Source organism: Oncorhynchus tshawytscha, linkage group LG13, assembly GCF_018296145.1.
Source record: "Oncorhynchus tshawytscha isolate Ot180627B linkage group LG13, Otsh_v2.0, whole genome shotgun sequence".
NCBI lineage: Eukaryota > Metazoa > Chordata > Actinopteri > Salmoniformes > Salmonidae > Oncorhynchus > Oncorhynchus tshawytscha.
This window is the reverse complement of record NC_056441.1, coordinates 92,466,416-92,491,321: the sequence shown is the minus strand read 5'-3', so window position 1 is coordinate 92,491,321 and position 24,906 is coordinate 92,466,416. Positions and strand designations below refer to the sequence as shown.

The 24,906-nt window shown below is 40.6% G+C and overlaps 1 protein-coding gene across 1 annotated transcript in view; it reads right to left on the bottom strand.

Moving 5' to 3' along the window:
• The window catches only part of LOC112239572 (probable asparagine--tRNA ligase, mitochondrial), a 56,074-nt gene extending 32,053 nt beyond the window's left edge, over positions 1–24,021 (bottom strand). Inside the window, exons 1-13 of the mRNA XM_042296536.1 lie at positions 23,640–24,021; positions 22,799–22,908; positions 21,871–21,995; positions 20,519–20,655; positions 19,693–19,773; positions 19,412–19,518; positions 19,118–19,250; positions 17,903–18,001; positions 17,727–17,764; positions 8,556–8,622; positions 7,416–7,553; positions 5,521–5,618; positions 5,213–5,239 (exon numbers count right to left, since the gene is read on the bottom strand). Coding sequence (XP_042152470.1) covers positions 5,213–5,239; positions 5,521–5,618; positions 7,416–7,553; positions 8,556–8,622; positions 17,727–17,764; positions 17,903–18,001; positions 19,118–19,250; positions 19,412–19,518; positions 19,693–19,773; positions 20,519–20,655; positions 21,871–21,995; positions 22,799–22,908; positions 23,640–23,786 — 1,307 coding nt within the window. The 5' untranslated portion in view covers positions 23,787–24,021. The remainder of the gene's footprint in view (positions 1–5,212; positions 5,240–5,520; positions 5,619–7,415; positions 7,554–8,555; positions 8,623–17,726; positions 17,765–17,902; positions 18,002–19,117; positions 19,251–19,411; positions 19,519–19,692; positions 19,774–20,518; positions 20,656–21,870; positions 21,996–22,798; positions 22,909–23,639) is intronic.
• Between the last annotated feature and the right edge of the window lie 885 nt (positions 24,022–24,906).

Here is a 24,906-nt window from a genome sequence, read left to right as displayed (position 1 = left end):
CAGAATAGAATAGAACAGTGTAGAGTAGAATACAACAGAATAGAATAGAACAGTGTAGAGTAGAATAGAACAGAATAGAATAGAACAGTGTAGAGTAGAATAGAACAGTATAGAATAGAACAGTGTAGAGTAGAATAGAACAATGTAGAGTAGAATAGAACAGTGTAGAGTAGAATACAACAGTGTAGAGTAGAATAGAACAGTGTAGAGTAGAATAGAACAGTGTAGAGTAGAATAGAACCGTATAGAATAGAACAGTGTAGAGTAGAATAGAACAGAATAGAACAGTGTAGAGTAGAATAGAACAGAATATAACAGTATAGAATAGAACAGTGTAGAGTAGAATAGAACAGTGTAGAGTAGAATAGAACAGAATAGAACAGTGTAGAGTAGAATAGAACAGAATATAACAGTATAGAATAGAACAGTGTAGAGTAGAATAGAACAGTGTAGAGTAGAATATAACAGTATAGAATAGAATAGAACAGTGTAGAGTAGAATATAACAGTATAGAATAGAACAGTGTAGAGTAGAATATAACAGTGTAGAGTAGAATAGAACCGTATAGAATAGAACAGTGTAGAGTAGAATAGAACAGTATAGAATAGAACAGTGTAGAGTAGAATACAACAGAATAGAACAGTGTAGAGTAGAATAGAACAGTATAGAATAGAATATAACAATGTAGAGTAGAATAGAACAGTGTAGAGTAGAATACAACAGTATAGAATAGAACAGTGTAGAGTAGAATATAACAGTGTAGAGTAGAATATAACAGTGTAGAGTAGAATAGAACAGTGTAGAGTAGAATAGAACAGTGTAGAGTAGAATAGAACAGTGTAGAGTAGAATAGAACAGTATAGAGTAGAATAGAACAGTGTAGAGTAGAATAGAACAGTATAGAATAGAACAGTGTAGAGTAGAATACAACAGAATAGAATAGAACAGTGTTGAGTAGAATAGAACAGTATAGAATAGAACAGTGTAGAGTAGAATAGAACAGTGTAGAGTAGAATAGAACAGTATAGAATAGAACAGTGTAGAGTAGAATAGAACAGTGTAGAGTAGAATAGAACAGTATAGAATAGAACAGTGTAGAGTAGAATAGAACAGTATAGAATAGAACAGTGTAGAGTAGAATAGAACAGTATAGAATAGAACAGTGTAGAGTAGAATAGAACAGTATAGAATAGAACAGTGTAGAGTAGAATAGAACAGTATAGAATAGAACAGTGTAGAGTAGAATAGAACAGTATAGAATAGAACAGTGTAGAGTAGAATAGAACAGTGTAGAGTAGAATAGAACAGTATAGAATAGAACAGTGTAGAGTAGAATAGAACAGTATAGAATAGAACAGTGTAGAGTAGAATAGAACAGTGTAGAGTAGAATAGAACAGTATAGAATAGAACAGTGTAGAGTAGAATAGAACAGTATAGAATAGAACAGTGTAGAGTAGAATAGAACAGTATAGAATAGAACAGTGTAGAGTAGAATAGAACAGTGTAGAGTAGAATAGAACAGTATAGAATAGAACAGTGTAGAGTAGAATAGAACAGTATAGAATAGAACAGTGTAGAGTAGAATAGAACAGTATAGAATAGAACAGTGTAGAGTAGAATAGAACAGTGTAGAGTAGAATAGAACAGTATAGAATAGAACAGTGTAGAGTAGAATAGAACAGTATAGAATAGAACAGTGTAGAGTAGAATAGAACAGTATAGAATAGAACAGTGTAGAGTAGAATAGAACAGTATAGAATAGAACAGTGTAGAGTAGAATAGAACAGTATAGAATAGAACAGTGTAGAGTAGAATAGAACAGTATAGAATAGAACAGTGTAGAGTAGAATAGAACAGAATAGAACAGTGTAGAGTAGAATAGAACAGAATATAACAGTATAGAATAGAACAGTGTAGAGTAGAATAGAACAGAATAGAACAGTGTAGAGTAGAATAGAACAGAATAGAACAGTGTAGAGTAGAATAGAACAGAATAGAACAGTGTAGAGTAGAATAGAACAGAATAGAACAGTGTAGAGTAGAATAGAACAGAATAGAACAGTGTAGAGTAGAATAGAACAGAATATAACAGTATAGAATAGAACAGAATATAACAGTATAGAATAGAACAGTGTAGAGTAGAATAGAACAGAATAGAACAGTGTAGAGTAGAATAGAACAGAATAGAACAGTGTAGAGTAGAATAGAACAGAATAGAACAGTGTAGAGTAGAATAGAACAGAATAGAACAGTGTAGAGTAGAATAGAACAGAATAGAACAGTGTAGAGTAGAATAGAACAGAATATAACAGTATAGAATAGAACAGTGTAGAGTAGAATAGAACAGTGTAGAGTAGAATATAACAGTATAGAATAGAACAGTGTAGAGTAGAATATAACAGTATAGAATAGAACAGTGTAGAGTAGAATAGAACAGTGTAGAGTAGAATATAACAGTGTAGAATAGAACAGTGTAGAGTAGAATATAACAGTGTAGAGTAGAATATAACAGTGTAGAGTAGAATATAACAGTGTAGAGTAGAATATAACAGTGTAGAGTAGAATATAACAGTGTAGAGTAGAATATAACAATGTAGAGTAGAATATAACAATGTAGAGTAGAATATAACAGTGTAGAATAGAATAGAACAGTGTAGAATAGAATATAACAGTGTAGAGTAGAATAGAACAGTGTAGAGTAGAATAGAACAGTATAGAATAGAACAGTGTAGAGTAGAATAGAACCGTATAGAATAGAACAGTGTAGAATAGAACAGTATAGAATATAACAATGTAGAGTAGAATATAACAGTGTAGAGTAGAATAGAACAGTGTAGAATAGAACAGAACAGTGTAGAATAGAACAGAACAGTGTAGAGTAGAATAGAACAGTATAGAATAGAACAGTGTAGAGTAGAATATAACAGTATAGAATAGAACAGTGTAGAGTAGAATACAACAGTGTAGAGTAGAATAGAACCGTATAGAATAGAACAGTGTAGAGTAGAATAGAACAGTGTAGAGTAGAATATAACAGTATAGAATAGAATATAACAGTGGAGTAGAATAGAACAGTATAGAATATAACAGTGTAGAGTAGAATATAACAATGTAGAGTAGAATATAACAATGTAGAGTAGAATAGAACAGTGTAGAGTAGAATACAACAGAATAGAATAGAACAGTGTAGAGTAGAATACAACAGAATAGAATAGAACAGTGTAGAGTAGAATAGAACATTATAGAACAGTGTAGAGTAGAATACAACAGTGTAGAGTAGAATACAACAGAATAGAATAGAACAGTGTAGAGTAGAATATAACAGTGTAGAGTAGAATAGAACAGTGTAGAGTAGAATACAACAGAATAGAATAGAACAGTGTAGAGTAGAATACAACAGAATAGAATAGAACAGTGTAGAGTAGAATACAACAGAATAGAATAGAACAGTGTAGAGTAGAATAGAACAGAATAGAATAGAACAGTGTAGAGTAGAATAGAACAGTATAGAATAGAACAGTGTAGAGTAGAATAGAACAATGTAGAGTAGAATAGAACAGTGTAGAGTAGAATACAACAGTGTAGAGTAGAATAGAACAGTGTAGAGTAGAATAGAACAGTGTAGAGTAGAATAGAACCGTATAGAATAGAACAGTGTAGAGTAGAATAGAACAGTGTAGAGTAGAATATAACAATGTAGAGTAGAATAGAACAGAATAGAACAGTGTAGAGTAGAATAGAACAGAATATAACAGTATAGAATAGAACAGTGTAGAGTAGAATAGAACAGTGTAGAGTAGAATAGAACAGAATAGAACAGTGTAGAGTAGAATAGAACAGAATATAACAGTATAGAATAGAACAGTGTAGAGTAGAATAGAACAGTGTAGAGTAGAATATAACAGTATAGAATAGAATAGAACAGTGTAGAGTAGAATATAACAGTATAGAATAGAACAGTGTAGAGTAGAATATAACAGTGTAGAGTAGAATAGAACCGTATAGAATAGAACAGTGTAGAGTAGAATAGAACAGTATAGAATAGAACAGTGTAGAGTAGAATACAACAGAATAGAATAGAACAGTGTAGAGTAGAATAGAACAGTATAGAATAGAATATAACAATGTAGAGTAGAATAGAACAGTGTAGAGTAGAATACAACAGTATAGAATAGAACAGTGTAGAGTAGAATATAACAGTGTAGAGTAGAATATAACAGTGTAGAGTAGAATAGAACAGTGTAGAGTAGAATAGAACAGTGTAGAGTAGAATAGAACAGTGTAGAGTAGAATAGAACAGTATAGAGTAGAATAGAACAGTGTAGAGTAGAATAGAACAGTATAGAATAGAACAGTGTAGAGTAGAATACAACAGAATAGAATAGAACAGTGTAGAGTAGAATAGAACAGTATAGAATAGAACAGTGTAGAGTAGAATAGAACAGTGTAGAGTAGAATAGAACAGTATAGAATAGAACAGTGTAGAGTAGAATAGAACAGTATAGAATAGAACAGTGTAGAGTAGAATAGAACAGTATAGAATAGAACAGTGTAGAGTAGAATAGAACAGTATAGAATAGAACAGTGTAGAGTAGAATAGAACAGTGTAGAGTAGAATAGAACAGTATAGAATAGAACAGTGTAGAGTAGAATAGAACAGTGTAGAGTAGAATAGAACAGTGTAGAGTAGAATAGAACAGTATAGAATAGAACAGTGTAGAGTAGAATAGAACAGTATAGAATAGAACAGTGTAGAGTAGAATAGAACAGTATAGAATAGAACAGTGTAGAGTAGAATAGAACAGTGTAGAGTAGAATAGAACAGTATAGAATAGAACAGTGTAGAGTAGAATAGAACAGTATAGAATAGAACAGTGTAGAGTAGAATAGAACAGTATAGAATAGAACAGTGTAGAGTAGAATAGAACAGTATAGAATAGAACAGTGTAGAGTAGAATAGAACAGTGTAGAGTAGAATAGAACAGTATAGAATAGAACAGTGTAGAGTAGAATAGAACAGTATAGAATAGAACAGTGTAGAGTAGAATAGAACAGTATAGAATAGAACAGTGTAGAGTAGAATAGAACAGTATAGAATAGAACAGTGTAGAGTAGAATAGAACAGTGTAGAGTAGAATAGAACAGTATAGAATAGAACAGTGTAGAGTAAAACGGAGTAGAAAATAAAGTACTTTATTATAATGCTCTTACCATCCGTATGTCTCATCCAAACCAGCCCTAAAGAAGACGCATAACGTGTGTTTAACAGACGAGCAATTACAAGCAATTACCAAATTGTGTTGATTTCATGTGTACATATTAATGACTGTGTGGTGTAAATATATATACTCAATATTCCACTTTTCACATTTCTGTCTGTTGTATTGTAAATATATGTATGTATTTATACAGTTTATATGTATTGGACATGAAATGCGGTTTTCTGTATTTCTTAGAAGATGTTTTTCTTTTATCTGAAAGTTGCAAAATAGTTATTTCATAACGTTGTGTGTTCCTACTGTGCTAGACGTGTCTTCAGTAGGTCCAGTCTCTCCTCTCTCAGAGAACCTCCACACATCTCTCCTACTCCGGGGACTAATAGGTCTACTGCTGCTGCCTGGGGAAGTATACACACACACACACACAGGTAAGTATACACACACACACACACGGGTACACACACACGGGCACACACACACACAGGTAAGTATACACACACAGGTACACACGTATACACACACACACACACACACACACACACACACACACACACACACACACAACTGGGTGTCTAAAGGGCTGTCATCTTTTCCACTAAATCGTAAGGAGATGACTGGGCTGCAAGTGTGGAAGAAAGAACATTTAAAATTACAGATGACACCGGTTCAACTGACATGACCAGAACCTGTTCAACTGACATGACCAGAACCTGTTCAACTGACATGACCTGTTCAACTGACATGACCTGTTCAACTTGAACCGGTTCCACTGACATGACCAGAACCGGTTCAACTGACATGACCGGTTCAACTGACATGACCGGTTCAACTGACATGACCGGTTCAACTGACATGACCAGAACCGGTTCAACTGACATGACCGGTTCCACTGACATGACCGGGAACCGGTTCCACTGACATGACCGGTTCCACTGACATGACCGGTTCCACTGACATGACCGGGAACCGGTTCCACTGACATGACCGGACATGACCAGAACCGGTTCCACTGACATGACCGGAACCGGTTCCACTGACATGACCGAACCGGTTCCACTGACATGACCGAACCGGTTCCACTGACATGACCGAACCGGTTCAACTGACATGACCGGTTCAACTGACATGACCGGTTCAACTGACATGACCGGTTCAACTGACATGACCAGAACCGGTTCAACTGACATGACCTGTTCAACTGACATGACCTGTTCAACTTGAACCGGTTCCACTGACATGACCGAACCGGTTCCACTGACATGACCGAACCGGTTCCACTGACATGACCGAACCGGTTCAACTGACATGACCGAACCGGTTCAACTGACATGACCGGTTCAACTGACATGACCGGTTCAACTGACATGACCGGTTCAACTGACATGACCGGTTCAACTGACATGACCAGAACCGGTTCAACTGACATGACCTGTTCAACTTGAACCGGTTCCACTGACATGACCAGAACCGGTTCAACTGACATGACCGGTTCCACTGACATGACCGGGAACCGGTTCCACTGACATGACCGGTTCCACTGACATGACCGGTTCCACTGACATGACCGGTTCCACTGACATGACCGGGAACCGGTTCCACTGACATGACCGGACATGACCAGAACCGGTTCCACTGACGTGACCGGAACCGGTTCCACTGACATGACCGAACCGGTTCAACTGACATGACCGGAACCGGTTCAACTGACATGACCGGTTCAACTGACATGACCGGTTCAACTGACATGACAGGTTCCACTGACATGACCGGTTCCACTGACATGACCGGGAACCGGTTCCACTGACATGACCGGACATGACCAGAACCGGTTCCACTGACATGACCGAACCGGTTCCACTGACATGACCGGAACCGGTTCAACTGACATGACCGGTTCAACTGACATGACCGGTTCAACTGACATGACCGGTTCAACTGACATGACCGGTTCAACTGACATGACCGGGTCAACTGACATGACCGGTTCAACTGACATGACCGGTTCAACTGACATGACCGGGACCAGTTCAACTGACCATACAACTTTAATAGGTGAAACAATGTTTTAACTATGGAGTGGAGTTGGTTTTGCCTTTATATAACCAGGTGACTCATTAACAACACATTCTCTATTATAATAACAACCTGATGTGTTGTTCAAACTAGACCGATCTTCATGTGCTACGTGACCTTACAGTGTGTAGAGGCTGGTCCTGGTTGTCTCGTGTGTAAAAGGGCTTCAGGGCATAGGGATAATCAGTGACGAAGAGAGGAACATCGCCACAATGTTTCACCAGGTACTTCTCATGCTCTGTCTGCAAGTCAGAGCCCCACTGATAAAAGGGAGAGAGGGAGGGAGGGAAGGAGGAGGGAGGGAAGGAAGGAGGAGAGAGGGAAGGAGGAGAGAGGGAAGGAGGAGGGAGGGAAGGAGGAGGGAGGGAAGGAGGAGGGAGGGAGGAGAGAGGGAGACAAAAGGGGGATGAGAATCAGTAAAAGAGGGAGGGAGAGGAAGGTAGGGAGAGAGGTGGGTTAGAGTGAGAAGCGGAGAGAGGGAAGGAGTAAGAGGCAGAAAGAGAATGAGAGATTAAAGGTTTGACCCCACACATGCCCGAAAATGTAGAATCTAAGGTGTGAAAATAGAATCAGGTTGACACAGTACAGAATACACAGGGTACAACATTCTAGAAAATAGCTCTACTGACCATCTGTTATTAAGAGGCTACAGTTATCTCCCTCTGAAAGAGGCTACAGTTATCTCCCTCTGAAAGAGGCTACAGCTATCTCCCTCTGAAAGAGGCTACAGTTATCTCCCTCTGAAAGAGGCTACAGTTATCTCCCTCTGAAAGAGGCTACAGCTATCTCCTTCTGAAAGAGGCTACAGTTATCTCCCTCTGAAAGAGGCTACAGTTATCTCCCTCTGAAAGAGGCTACAGTTATCTCCCTCTGAAAGAGGCTACAGTTATCTCCCTCTGAAAGAGGCTACAGTTATCTCCCTCTGAAAGAGGCTACAGTTATCTCCCTCTGAAAGAGGCTACAGTTATCTCCCTCTGAAAGAGGCTACAGTTATCTCCCTCTGAAAGAGGCTACAGTTATCTCCCTCTGAAAGAAGCTACAGTTATCTCCCTCTGAAAGAGGCTACAGTTATCTCCCTCTGAAAGAGGCTACATCATTCTCCCTCTGAAAGAGGCTACATCATTCTCCCTCTGAAAGAGGCTACATCATTCTCCTGAAAGAGGCTACAGTTATCTCCTTCTGAAAGAGGCTACAGTTATCTCCTTCTGAAAGAGGCTACAGTTATCTCCCTCTGAAAGAGGATAGAGCTGTACTCTACTTACATCTGTTTTGAAAGCAAATTTCTTGGAGCTGCTGTTGAGGATGTTTATGGCTTCAGTGTAGGTTATCCTGAAGCAAAGAGATGGAAATAACAACAACAGTATTAATGATCATTATGCAATCACTGTATATTAATGATCCTTGTGTAATCGTTAAATATCAAATGATCAACATGTAATCGTAAAATAAAATGCATATTAATTACTTAAAAAGCATACAATGTGATTTTCTGGATTTTTGTTTTAGATTCCGTCTCTCACAGTTGAAGTGTACCTATGATAAAAATTACAGACCTCTACATGCTTTGCAAGTAGGAAAACCTGCAAAATCGGCAGTGTGTCAAATACGTGTTCTCCCCACTGTATCAGTACATACGATATCAACCCAGAGTATATCAACCCAGAGTATATCAACCCAGAGTATATCAACCCAGAGTATATCAACCCAGAGTATATCAACCCAGAGTATATCAACCCAGAGTATATTAACCCAGAGCATATCAACCCAGAGTATATCAACCCAGAGTATATCAACCCAGAGTATATCAACCCAGAGTATATCAACCCAGAGTATATCAACCCAGAGTATATCAACCCAGAGCATATCAACCCAGAGTATATCAACCCAGAGTATATCAACCCAGAGTATATTAACCCAGAGCATATCAACCCAGAGTATATCAACCCAGAGTATATCAACCCAGAGTATATTAACCCAGAGTATATCAACCCAGAGCATATCAACCCAGAGCATATCAACCCAGAGTATATCAACCCAGAGTATATCAACCCAGAGTATATCAACCCAGAGTATATCAACCCAGAGCATATCAACCCAGAGTATATCAACCCAGAGTATATTAACCCAGAGTATATCAACCCAGAGCATATCAACCCAGAGTATATCAACCCAGAGTATATCAACCCAGAGTATATTAACCCAGAGCATATCAACCCAGAGTATATCGGACTGCTTTTTCTCTATCGCTTCACCGGATTCCTACCGCAAGCTCTGGACCATTACACCGGATCATCGCAGCTAGCTAGCTGCAACCGAGTGGCTACTGCCTCTGTTCCAAAGCAAGCATCAGTTAGCCTCGAGCTAGGCTCATCTCCCGGCTACCCGAAGAGGTCTATCAGCTAATTCTTGGGCTACAATACCTCTTTTGCCTGGACCCTTTATTGCCGATACGGAGCCCCATCATGACTGGTCTGCCGACGTAATCGTCCGAGGTGGTTTCAACAGGCTCTTCCGTTGCGACGTCCCTGGAGGCCCATCTGCCAGCCCCGGCCCACTAGCTGTCTGAATCGCCGTGTCTCCAGCTCGCCTAGCATAGTAGCGACTACCGAACGGCTCCCTGACTTACCTAGTGCTGCTCATTGGACCCTATGATCACTCGGCTACACATGCCTCTCCCTTATGCCAATATTTTTTATTTATTTGACCTTTATTTAAAAGGTAAGTCAGTTAAAATTAAGAACAAATTCTTATTTTCAATGACGGCCTAGGAACAGTGGGTTAACTGCCTGTTCAGGGGCAGACCAACAAATTTTTACCATGTCAGCTCGGGATTTGATCTTGCAACCTTCCGGTTGCTAGTCCAACGCTATACCCACTAGGCTACCTGCCAGCTCTACACTCTAACCACTAGGCTACCTGCCACCTCTACACTCTAACCACTAGGCTACCCTGCCACCTCTACACTCTAACCACTAGGCTACCTGCCTCCTCTACCCACTAGGCTACCCTGCCACCTCTACACTCTAACCACTAGACTACCCTGCCTCCTCTACACTCTAACCACTAGGCTACCCTGCCACCTCTACACTCTAACCACTAGGCTACCCTGCCTCCTCTACACTCTAACCACTAGGCTACCCTGCCACCTCTACACTCTAACCACTAGGCTACCTGCCTCCTCTACCCACTAGGCTACCCTGCCACCTCTACACTCTAACCACTAGGCTACCCTGCCACCTCTACACTCCGCTACTTGCCGCCACCCAAGACTTCGGCGATGTCATTTAAAAAATAGCCTCCAACACTCTACTAAGCAAATTGGATGCAGTCTATCACAGAGCCATGCGTTTTGTCACCAAAGCCCCATATACTACCCACCACTGAGACCTGTATGCTCTAGTCGGCTGGCTCTCGCTACATATTCGTCTCCAAACCCACTGGCTCCAGGTCATCTATAAGTCTTTGCTACGTAAATCCCCACCTTATCTCTGCTCACCATAGCAACACCCACCCGTAGCACGTGCTCCAGCAGGTATATCTCACTGGTCATCCCCAAAGTCAACACCTCTGGTCACCTTTCCTTCCAGTTCTCTGCTGCCAATGACTGGAACGAATTGCAACAATCACTGAAGCTGGAGACTCATGTCTCCCTCTCTAACTTTAAGCACCAGCTGTCAGAGCAGCTCACAGATCACTGTACCTGTACGTAGCCCATCTGTAAATAGCTCATATTGTTTTTTGTTTGTTTATTTGCTCTTCTGCAACCCAGTATCTCTACTTGCACATCGTCATCTGCACATCTGTCACTCCAGTGTTAATGCTAAATTGTAATTATTTCACCTCTATGGCCTACTTATTGCCTTACCTCCCTAATCTTCTACATTTGCACACACTGTATATACATTTTTCTATTGTGTTATTGACTGTATGTTTGTTTATCTGTAACTCTGTGTTGTTGTTTGTGTTGAACTGCTTTGCTTTATCTTGGCCAGGTCGCAGTTGTAAATGAGAACTTGTTCTCAACTGGCCTACCTGGTTAAATAAAGGTGTTCTCAACTGGCCTACCTGGTTAAATAAAGGTGTTCTCAACTAGCCTACCTGGTTAAATAAAGGTGTTCTCAACTAGCCTACCTGGTTAAATAAAGGTGTTCTCAACTGGCCTACCTGGTTAAATAAAGGTGTTCTCAACTGGCCTACCTGGTTAAATAAAGGTGTTCTCAACTAGCCTACCTGGTTAAATAAAGGGGAAATAAATAAAAAATACAACATATCTAGATCAAATAGGGGAGAGGCGTTGTGCCGTGAGGTGTTGCTTTATCTGTTTTTTTAAACCAGGTTTGCTGTTTATTTGAGCAATATGAGATGGAAGGAAGAAGGGATGTATATAAGATGGGAGTTCCATGCAGTAATGGCTCTGTAATACTGTATGTTTCCTTGAATTTGTTCTGGACCTGGGGACTGTGAAAAGACCTCTGGTGGCATGTCTGGTGGGGTAAGTGTGTGTGTAACAGCTGTGTGTAAGTTGTCTATGCAAACAATTAGGAATATTTAACACATTAATGTTTCTTATAAAAAAGAAGTACTGATGCAGTCAGTCTCTCCTCAACTCTTAGCCAAGAGAGACTGAGACATGCACAGTATTTATATCAGCCCTCTGATTACAATGAAGAGCAAAACGTGCCGCTCTGTTCTGGGCCAGCTGCAGCTTAACTAGGTGTTTCCTTGCAGCACTGGACCACACGACTGGACAATAATCAAGATTAGACAAAACTAGAGCCTGCAGGACTTGCATTGTGGAGTGTGGTGTCAAAACAGCAGAGCATCTCTTTGTTACAGACAGATCTCTCCCCATCTTTACAACCATTGAATCTATATGTTTTGACTAGAACCGTTTCCAATCTAAGGTAACACCAAGTAATTTAGTCTCCTCAACTTGTTCAACAGCAGGTCATTGGTAAACATAGAAAAGAGGAGAAGGCCTAGAGAGCTGCTCTGTGGTACACCCCACTTTACATGTTTGACATTAGAGAAGCTTCCATTACACAAAACCCTCTGAGTTCTATTAGATAGATAGCTCTGAATCCACAATATGGCAGAGGTTGAAAAGCCATTGAGTTCTATTAGATAGATGGCTCTGAATCCACAATATGGCAGAGGTTGAAAAGCCATTGAGTTCTATTAGATAGATGGCTCTGAATCCACAATATGGCAGAGGTTGAAAAGCCATTGAGTTCTATTAGATAGATGGCTCTGAATCCACAATATGGCAGAGGTTGAAAAGCCATTGAGTTCTATTAGATAGATGGCTCTGAATCCACAATATGGCAGAGGTTGAAAAGCCATTGAGTTCTATTAGATAGATAGCTCTGAATCCACAATATGGCAGAGGTTGAAAAGCCATTGAGTTCTATTAGATAGATAGCTCTGAATCCACAATATGGCAGAGGTTGAAAAGCCATTGAGTTCTATTAGATAGATAGCTCTGAATCCACAATATGGCAGAGGTTGAAAACCCTCTGAGTTCTATTAGATAGATAGCTCTGAATCCACAATATGGCAGAGGTTGAAAAGCCATTGAGTTCTATTAGATAGATAGCTCTGAATCCACAATATGGCAGAGGTTGAAAAGCCATTGAGTTCTATTAGATAGATAGCTCTGAATCCACAATATGGCAGAGGTTGAAAAGCCATTGAGTTCTATTAGATAGATAGCTCTGAATCCACAATATGGCAGAGGTTGAAAAGCCATTGAGTTCTATTAGATAGATAGCTCTGAATCCACAATATGGCAGAGGTTGAAAAGCCATTGAGTTCTATTAGATAGATAGCTCTGAATCCACAATATGGCAGAGGTTGAAAAGCCATTGAGTTCTATTAGATAGATAGCTCTGAATCCACAATATGGCAGAGGTTGAAAAGCCATTGAGTTCTATTAGATAGATGGCTCTGAATCCACAATATGGCAGAGGTTGAAAAGCCATTGAGTTCTATTAGATAGATAGCTCTGAATCCACAATATGGCAGAGGTTGAAAAGCCATTGAGTTCTATTAGATAGATAGCTCTGAATCCACAATATGGCAGAGGTTGAAAAGCCATTGAGTTCTATTAGATAGATAGCTCTGAATCCACAATATGGCAGAGGTTGAAAAGCCATTGAGTTCTATTAGATAGATAGCTCTGAATCCACAATATGGCAGAGGTTGAAAAGCCATTGAGTTCTATTAGATAGATAGCTCTGAATCCACAATATGGCAGAGGTTGAAAAGCCATTGAGTTCTATTAGATAGATGGCTCTGAATCCACAATATGGCAGAGGATGAAAAGCCATTGAGTTCTATTAGATAGATAGCTCTGAATCCACAATATGGCAGAGGTTGAAAAGCCATTGAGTTCTATTAGATAGATAGCTCTGAATCCACAATATGGCAGAGGTTGAAAAGCCATTGAGTTCTATTCGATAGATAGCTCTGAATCCACAATATGGCAGAGGATGAAAAGCCACAACGCATAAGTGTTCTCAACAACAGTTTAAGGTCAATAATATCAAAGGCTGCACTGAAATCTAACCGTATCGCTCCCACAATCTTATTTTTATCCATTTCTTTCAACCAATCATCAGTGATTTGTGTCAGTGCTGAACATGTTGAGTCCTCTTCTCTATAAGCATGCTGAAAGTCTGCTGTTCATTTGTTCACAGAGAAACAGTATTGTATTTGGTCAAACACCATTTTTCCCAACAGTATGTTCAGAGCTGGCAGCAAGCTGATTGGTCTGCTGTTAGAGCCAGTAAAGGCCTCTTTACCACTCTTGGCTAGCGAAATGACTTTGGCTTCCCTCCAGACCTGAGGACAAAGACTTTCCTCTAGACTCAGATTAAAGATATGACAGACGGGAGTGGCTATAGAGTCAGCTACCATCCTCAGTAGCTTTCCATCAGAGTTGTCAATGCCAGGAGGTTTGTCATTATTGATCGATAGCAATTTTCCCAGTCCTTTTGCCCCCATCTCTTTCAACCATAAAGTTTTTCAATTCCTCATCAATCCATGGAGCCTTAACAGTTCTAACAGTCAGTGTCTTAACAGGTTCATGTTTATCAATAATCAACAAATATTTTTTACATCATCCACATAGAGTCACAGCAAAATATTTTATATGATCTCTTATACACTATTTTAGGGCCAGCTGTTGGAACTTTGGCTTTCCTGGATATAGCCACTATATTGTGATCACTGCATCCAATAGTAACGGATACAGCTTTAAAACAAAGTTCTGCAGTATTAGTAAAAATGTGATCAATACATGTGGATGATCTTGTTCCTGTAGTGTTTGTAAACAGCGTGGTAGGTTGATTAATAACCTGAACCAGATTACAGACACTGGTTACAGTGAGAAGCTTCCTTTTTGAGTGGACAGCTTGATGAAAACTAGTCAATATTCAGGTCCCCAAGAAAGTAGACCTCTCTGTTTACATCACATACACTAGCAAGCATTTGACACATATTATTTAGATACTGACTGTTAGTACATGGTGGCCTATAGCAACACCCCACAAGAAAAGGCTTTAGATGAGGAAGGTGAACCTGCAACCACAACACTTCAATAACACTTGACATAAGATCTTCTCTAAGTATTACAGGGATATGGCTCTGAATATATACAGCAACACCTCCCCCATAAGCATTACAGGGATATGACTCTGAATATATACAGCACCTCCCCTATAAACATTACAGGGATATGGCTCTGACTATATACAACACCTCCCCTATAAACATTACAGGGATATGGCTCTGAATATATACAGCACCTCCCCTATAAACATTACAGGGATATGGCTCTGACTATATACAGCACCTCCCCTATAAACATTACAGGGATATGGCTCTGAATATATACAACACCTCCCTATAAACATTACAGGGATATGACTCTGAATATATACAACACCTCCCCTATAAACATTACAGGGATATGGCTCTGACTATATACAACACCTCCCCTATAAACATTACAGGGATATGGTTCTGAATATATACAGCAACACCTCCCCTATAAACATTACAGGGATATGGTTCTGAATATATACAGCAACACCTCCCCTATAAACATTACAGGGATATGGTTCTGAATATATACAACACCTCCCATATAAACATTACAGGGATATGGCTCTGAATATATACAACACCTCCCCTATAAACATTACAGGGATATGGTTCTGAATATATACAGCACCTCCCCTATAAACATTACAGGGATATGGTTCTGAATATATACAACACCTCCCCTATAAACATTACAGGGATATGGCTCTAAATAAACAATACATTCGGAAATAACTCTGGAGCTCTGTCAGAGTGACCATCGGGTTCTTGGTCACCTCCCTGACCAAGGCCCTTCTCCCCGATTGCTCAGTTTGGCCGGGCGGCCAGCTCTTAGGAAGAGTCTTGGTGGTTCCAAACTTCTTCCATTTAGGAATGATGGAGGCCACTGTGTTCTTGGGGACCTTCAATGCTGCAGAAATGTTTTGGTACCCTTCCCCAGATCTGTGCCCCGACACAATCCTGTCTCTGTGCTCTACGGACAATTCTTTGACCTCATGGCTTGGTTTTTGCTCTGATGCACTGTCAACTGTGGGACCTTATATAGACAGGTGTGTACCTTTCCAAATCATGTCCAATCAATTGACTTTACTGCAGGTGGACTCCAATCAATTTGTAGAAACATCTCAAGGATGATCAATGGAAACAGGATGCACCTGTGCTCAATATTGAGTCTCATAGCAAAGGGTCTGAATACTTATATATATAAAATATATTTCATTTTTATATATATATAAAAATGAAATATATTTTAGATATATATATACACATTTGCAAACACTTCTAAAATCCTGTTTTTGATTTGTCAATATGGGGTATTGAGTGTAGACTTATGAGGAAACACATTTATTTGATCAATTGTAGAATAAGCGTGTAATGTCATTCACATGTGGAAAAGGTCAAAGGGTCTGAATAATCATTATGAATAGTTATTGTTATTCACTGTATTTACTCCTCATGTCAATATTTATATTCGGTCTCCTTCATTGGTATCTTTAACTCTGCATTGCTGTTTACCAAGGACCCATCAGTCAGCATTTCACTGTTAGTCTACACCTGTTGTTTACCAAGCATTTCCCTGTTAGTCCACACCTGTTGTTTACCAAGGACCCTTCAGTCAGCATTTCACTGTTAGTCTACACCTGTTGTTTACCAAGGACCCTTCAGTCAGCATTTCACTGTTAGTCTACACCTGTTGTTTACCAAGGACACTTCAGTCAGCATTTCACTGTTAGTCTACACCTGTTGTTTACCAAGGACCCATCAGTCAGCATTTCACTGTTAGTCTACACCTGTTGTTTACCAAGGACACTTCAGTCAGCATTTCACTGTTAGTCTACACCTGTTGTTTACCAAGGACCCTCCAGTCAGCATTTCACTGTTAGTCTACACCTGTTGTTTACCAAGGACCCATCAGTCAGCATTTCACTGTTAGTCTACACCTGTTGTTTACCAAGGACCCATCAGTCAGAATTTCACTGTTAGTCTACACCTGTTGTTTACCAAGGACCCATCAGTCCACTGTTAGTCTACACCTGTTGTTTACCAAGGACCCTTCAGTCATCATTTCACTGTTAGTCTACACCTGTTGTTTACCAAGGACCCATCAGTCCACTGTTAGTCTACACCTGTTGTTTACCAAGGATCCTTCAGTCAGCATTTCACTGTTAGTCTACACCTGTTGTTTACCAAGGACCCTTCAGTCAGCATTTCACTGTTAGTCTACACCTGTTGTTTACCAAGGACCCATCAGTCAGCATTTCACTGTTAGTCTACACCTGTTGTTTACCAAGGACCCTTCAGTCAGCATTTCACTGTTAGTCTACACCTGTTGTTTACCAAGGACCCTTCAGTCAGCATTTCACTGTTAGTCTACACCTGTTGTTTACCAAGGACCCATCAGTCAGCATTTCACTGTTAGTCTACACCTGTTGTTTACCAAGGACCCATCAGTCAGCATTTCACTGTTAGTCTACACCTGTTGTTTACCAAGGACCCATCAGTCCACTGTTAGTCTACACCTGTTGTTTACGAGGGACCCTTCAGTCAGCATTTCACTGTTAGTCTACACCTGTTGTTTACCAAGGACCCATCAGTCCACTGTTAGTCTACACCTGTTGTTTACCAAGGACCCATCAGTCAGCATTTCACTGTTAGTCTACACCTGTTGTTTACCAAGCATTTGATTTGATTTAGATTGGCAGAGGTGAGACATGACCCATAAGGCATCCTATTCCCTATACAGTGCACTACTACCCTATGGGTCCTGGTCAAAATGTGTGCACTATGTAGGGAATAGGGAGACATTTGGGACGCATTAACACACTTACACATTAAACCTCTTCTTCATCATTAGATCCACATAGTCCTTTGGGAGAAATAGAGAAAACAGAATCATCTCTAGTTTAGGTCAATAGGGTGTGTGTGTGGGGGGGGTTCAAGGTTCATTCAATATGTTCAGAGAATATGCATGGTATTGCATTTTAGATATTTTCTAGTGTCTCACCCTGTATCCAGGTGACACATGTTTGTGATATAAAGCCACATCTTCAGGACACTGAGATAGGAGATGTTCTGTTGTAGACCTGAACAAGTCTTCCATAACCTGACGAGGGAAGGACACAAGTTAATGCCGAGTCATTTAGTCAGGTCTAGGAGTAGTTAACGCAGAGTCCTTTAGTCAGGTCTAGAAGGAGTTAATGCAGAGTCATTTAGTCAGGTCTAGAAGGAGTTAACGCAGAGTCATTTAGTCAGGTCTAGAAGGAGTTAACGCAGAGTCATTTAGTCAGGTCTAGAAGGAGTTAACGCAGAGTCATTTAGTCAGGTCTAGAAGGAGTTAACGCAGAGTCCTTTAGTCAGGTCTAGAAGGAGTTAACGCAGAGTCATTTAGTCAGGTCTAGAAGGAGTTAACGCAGAGTCATTTAGTCAGGTCTAGAAGGAGTTAATGCAGAGTCCTTTAGTCAGGTCTAGAAGGAGTTAATGCAGAGTCATTTAGTCAGGTCTAGAAGGAGTTAACGCAGAGTCATTTAGTCAGGTCTAGAAGGAGTTAACGCAGAGTCATTTAGTCAGGTCTAGAAGGAGTTAACGCAGAGTCCTTTAGTCAGGTCTAGAAGGAGTTAACGCAGAGTCATTTAGTCAGGTCTAGAAGGAGTTAATGCATAGTCATTTAGTCAGGTCTAGAAGGAGTTAACGCAGAGTCATTTAGTCAATCAGGTCTAGAAGGAGACCATATATCAACACTGGATCAAACTGATGGGAGCCAGAGCTGTTCCAAATCTCTCCTCGGGACCCCCAGACGTTTCACAATTTTGTTGAAACACTGAACTAGCTCACCAATTTCCAAGTAGTCAAGGTTTTTGATAATTAGTTGACAAGTTGAATCAGATGTGCTAGCTCTGGAATAGTTAAAATACATGGAACGGCTGGGGTCCCCGAGGAGAGGTTTGGAACGGCTGGAGGTCCCAGAGGAGAGGTTTGGAACGGCTGGAGGTCCCAGAGGAGGTTTGGAACGGCTGCTCTAGTGACTGTGTGAAGGAGATCTCTGCCTCCACCATGTACTGTAGAGTTTTACAAGTTAGAAACATTTTATATAAGGGGACTTATATTCCATACCTTCATTAGATCCTCGAGTGACTGTGTGAAGGAGATCTCTGCCTCCACCATGTACTGTAGAGTTTTACAAGTTAGAAACATTTTATATAAGGGGACTTATATTCCATACCTTCATTAGATCCTCGAGTGACTGTGTGAAGGAGATCTCTGCCTCCACCATGTAGAACTCAGCCAGGTGACGTCTGCTCTGAGAGTTCTCCGCCCGGAACGTTGGTCCAAAAGTGTACACTCCAGGAAACGCCCTGGAAGAGACATAGAACACACAAAGTATAAATACTGCATTCGTACAATACTCTCTCTGGATCTTATGAGTGAGTGAGTGAGTGAGTGAGTTGGTGAGCGAGCGAGCGACCAAAAGACTGACTGAATGAAAGCATGGTACTGAGTTCCAGTATCTCCTCACCCAGCCGTGACCTCCAGATGCAGCTGCCCAGAGACAGTCAGGTACGCTGGGACAGAGAAGAAGTGTTGGTGCCCTTCCTCATCCTGGTTCTTCTCCTGACCTGCAGGCTGAGGGAAGATAGAAGGATTAATGTGTCTTCTCTTTACAATAACAACCAGATGGTCAAACGAAACTGCTCCACAAGTCCCAAGTATTGTCATTATTATGCTGAGGCTTTATTTACTGCACCATTTTGTTGACGGACAGATCAGAATTGTAATTCTCTGACAGACAGAGCTCACCTCAACCTGGAAGAGCTCTCCTGCCCCTTCACAGTCATTAGAGGTGAGGACTGGGGTGTGGACCTGAATAAAGCCCTTCTCCTGCAACAACAACACAGACATTATCATCTGGACTGGGGTGTGGACCTGAACAAAGCCCTTCTCCTGCAACAACAACAACACAGACATTATCATCTGGACTGGGGTGTGGACCTGAATAAAGCCCTTCTCCTGCAACAATGACATTTCACACTATTGGGTCATCTTGGATATTGTACTTTCCCGACATGGTTCCAGCACCAAAGGTGGATGAGAAGGCCAGCCAGACCAGCCCAGCAAAGCCTGGCTTGGGACAGTAGTGTGAAAAGGATATGAGTTGGTATAACAATGATATTCTATGAAAAGCCAACTGACATTTACTCCTGAGGTGCTGACTTGTTCACCGGACGTGCTACCTGTCCCAGACCTGCTGTTTTCAACTCTCTAGAGACAGCAGGAGTGGTAGAGATACTCTTAATGATCGGCTATGAAAAGCCAACTGACATTTACTCCTGAGGTGCTGACTTGCTGCACCCTTAACAACTACTGTGATTATAATAATTTGACCCTACTGGTCATTTATGAACATTTGAACATCTTGGCCATGTTCTGTTATAATCTCCACCCGGCACAGCCAGAAGAGGACTGGCCACCCCTCATAGCCTGGTTCCTCTCTAGGTTTCTAGAGTTTTTCCTAGCCACCGTGCTTCTACACCTGCATTGCTTGCTGTTTGGGGTTTTAGAAGGGCTTTATAAATACATTTGATTGATATTCTAGTCTACTGGTCTAACATTGGTCTCATCTCACCTTGAAATATTGCTGTATAGCAGTGGTGGCTTCGCTGCGTATTCTCAGCAGGGAACTGAAGACGTTGGTTTTACACCTCAGGTGAGGAAACTGACGGATGTATTCCAGACCATGTTTCTCCTTGATCTTAAAGGGAAGTCCTGAAACAACAGAGCATGACAAAGGTTATATATTTACATTCTCCAACCACATCTATCAGGTTATATATTTACATTCTCCAACCACATCTATCAGGTTATATATTTACATTCTCCAACCACATCTATCTGGTTATATATTTACATTCTCCAACCGCATCTATCTGGTTATATATTTACATTCTCCAACCGCATCTATCTGGTTATATATTTACATTCTCCAACCACATCTATCAGGATATATATTTACATTCTCCAACCACATCTATCTGGTTATATATTTACATTCTCCAACCACATCTATCAGGTTATATATTTACATTCTCTAACCACATCTATCAGGTTATATATTTACATTCTCCAACCACATCTATCAGGTTATATATTTACATTCTCCAACCACATCTATCAGGTTATATATTTACATTCTCCAACCACATCTATCAGGTTATATATTTACATTCTCCAACCACATCTATCAGGTTATATATTTACATTCTCCAACCACATCTATCAGGTTATATATTTACATTCTCCAACCACATCTATCAGGTTAAATATATTTACATTCTCCAACCACATCTATCAGGTTATATATTTACATTCTCCAACTACATCTATCTGGTTATATATTTACCACAGGGTTACATTCTCCAACCACATCTATCTGGTTATATATTTACATTCTCCAACCACATCTATCTGGTTATATATTTACATTCTCCAACCACATCTATCTGGTTATATATTTACAATCTCCAACCACATCTATCAGGTTATATATTTACATTCTCCAACCACATCTATCTGGTTATATATTTACCACAGGGTTACATTCTCCAACCACATCTATCAGGTTATATATTTACATTCTCCAACCACATCTATCAGGTTATATATTTACATTCTCCAACCACATCTATCAGGTTATATATTTACATTCTGCAACCACATCTATCTGGTTATATATTTACATTCTCCAACCACATCTATCTGGTTATATATTTACATTCTCCAACCACATCTATCAGGTTATATATTTACATTCTCCAACCACATCTATCAGGTTATATATTTACATTCTCCAACCACATCTATCAGGTTATATATTTACATTCTCCAACCACATCTATCTGGTTATATATTTACATTCTCCAACCACATCTATATGGTTATATATTTACATTCTCCAACCACATCTATCTGGTTATATATTCACCACAGGGTTACATTCTCCAACCACATCTATCTGGTCAGCCTGCAGTTCCACGTCCTGCTTGCGGCTGGGACTCGTGACCAGGCTTCCTGAGATCTCCACAGCACTCCCAAACGTCAGCAGTCTGGAGAAGAAGAAACAACCAGGAAAGAACAGAGAAGTGATAATCAAGCCAATGAAAAATACTCATGACAGGTATAGTAATATATCACATAACTACACAAGTCACTTTACCCTGAAGGGAAGAGGGTGCTATGGGCCCTGGTCTAAAGTAGTACACTATACAGGGAAGAGGGTACTATGGGCCATGGTCTAAAGTAGTACACTATACAGGGAAGAGGGTACTATGGGCCCTGGTCTAAAGTAGTGCACCATACAGGGAAGAGGCCCTGGTCTAAAGTAGTACACTATACAGGGAAGAGGGTACTATGGGCCCTGGTCTAAAGTAGTGCACTATACAGGGAAGAGGGTGCTATGGGCCCTGGTCTAAAGTAGTGCACCATACAGGGAAGAGGGTACTATGGGCCCTGGTCTAAAGTAGTGCACCATACAGGGAAGAGGCCCTGGTCTAAAGTAGTGCACCATACAGGGAAGAGGCCCTGGTCTAAAGTAGTGCACTATACAGGGAAGAGGGTACTATGGGCCCTGGTCTAAAGTAGTGCACCATACAGGGAAGAGGGTACTATGGGCCCTGGTCTAAAGTAGTGCACCATACAGGGAAGAGGCCCTGGTCTAAAGTAGTGCACTATACAGGGAAGAGGGTACTATGGGCCCTGGTCTAAAGTAGTGCACCATACAGGGAAGAGGCCCTGGTCTAAAGTAGTGCACTATACAGGGAAGAGGGTACTATGGGCCCTGGTCTAAAGTAGTGCACCATACAGGGAAGAGGGTGCTATAATAAAAGGTAGCCTACAGGTACGTCCTCACCTGTGGTTGAGCTCTGAGCTGGCCACTACCTGTAGAGACTGAAGGGAGCTCCCGTCATTCACATGGAGGAACAGATTCTCCTTCTGGGGTCTCACAGAGCGAACCCAGCCCTAGGATATCAGAGGGAACGTATATTACAGTACATTATAGACTTCTTCTGTCGAATTTTACCCCTTTTTCTCCCCAATTTAATAGTATCCAATTATTAGTAGTTACTATCTTGTCTCATCGCTACAACTCCCGGGAGAGACGACGGTCGAAAGTCATGCGTCCTCCGAAACACAAACCAACCAAGCCGCACTGCTTCTTAACACAGCCCGCATCCAACTTCACTTGACTCATTTTCTATGAAGGCATCTTTACTTTTACTCAAGTATGACAACTGCGTTTAAAAAAAAAACATTTGAGTCATTTAGCAGACACTCTTATCCAGAGTGACTTACAGGATTCATCTTAAGATAGCTAGAGTTAGGTGGGACAACCACATATCACAGGCATAGAAAATACATTTCTTCACCGCAGGAGGGACAGGACATTACACTATACACTTTGACCAACTCGGTCCTGAGTGAAATAGCTAAATACAGTAATCTGTATTTAACCTTTCAGAAATGAAGTTGCAAATGTAATATTTGGAAATGACAGTAGCAGTGATGAACACTGAGCAGCAGAGCTCTGAGGGTCATTCATTCATTCATTCACGTACTTCTCATTCATTCATTCACTTCTCATTCATTCATTCATTTATGACCGTATTTGATTTAACCTTTAACAAGGCAGGTCAGTCGAGAAGAAATTCTTCATTTACAATGACGGTCTACAGTAGACACAATTACAATACCTGCACTTTGATTTTTGTTCCCACATCTAAATTTGAGATTGCCTCGCATATTCGGGTCTTTCTGGGCGTCTCCTGGCAGTAATATCGAAGGCTTTGCAACATTCCAAGAGCTGCTTCAGACAACCACAACCTATTAGCCGGCAACATTGTTACTATATGCCTCAAATAAATAGTTTAGTTACAGACGCTATATTATGCAATATGGAGCTACAATTACTAAAATGCAAAAGAGGTAGACGATTTCTTCATTATGACGGTTAAATTCAGTTTATAAAACACTGGTTGACATTCACGTTGTCCCGTGCATCCTGGTTGAAGATCACTTCCCGTTTGGGTCTCTGGCTATTGGTGCTCCTTCTTCTTCGTCTTCTTCTATGGGGTTGAACGGCGGTTGGCTATTGGTGCTCCTTCTTCTTCGTCTTCTTCGATGGGGTTGAACGGCGGTTGGCTATTGGTGCTCCTTCTTCTTCGTCTTCTTCTATGGGGTTGAACGGCGGTTGGCTATTGGTGCTCCTTCTTCTTCGTCTTCTTCGATGGGGTTTAACGTCGGTTGGTGCGATTCTGTGACATTTCTTTTCAACTAGACAATACGACTACGCTGAACCGTGTGGCACTGGTCCATAACCAGAGACGTGACCGGGAAAAAACGGCCCGTCTCTAATCTGCACCGTTTATGTTGTCAACAAGGCAGCATCACAGATTGAACAATGACACAGAGATTTCACCGGATTGTATAAACATGTTTTAAAGCATCCGCTTGGCATTTCCATTCACTAGCAAATATGGTCGTGAGAGAAAGCCAAGTGGCCGGCAGTTGGAGGAGATATAACGAGGTGGATTTTGATCGATATTCTTCAAATTTTCTCATCGATGAAACATTTGATCTCAATACAGTTTTCTGTTCACAAAACTAGAATATGTTACAAATAGAGTGGACCAAGTTTGGTAGGCTTTACCCCTAGACAACGTTTTTTTTTATGTCGTTCGTTGATTAGGAGTGCATAGGCGAAATGAGTTATGGCACACGCGCTATTTATAGAGTAGGCGTTCCCTAACGGAAATATGCAACTGTGTGCTAGAACGGGCCAATAGAATCTCGCTAGCTCGTTTATGGCTCTGCCCACTTATGACTCATTTGTTTCCGTTTGAAACAACAGGCGGTGGTCTATCTTGGTTTATTTATAAAAATCTTTGTCAGCATAGTGCATCGTCCAGAAACATACAATCCCTTTTCCGTCAAATATAAACTAATGCGATCAACTTTCAC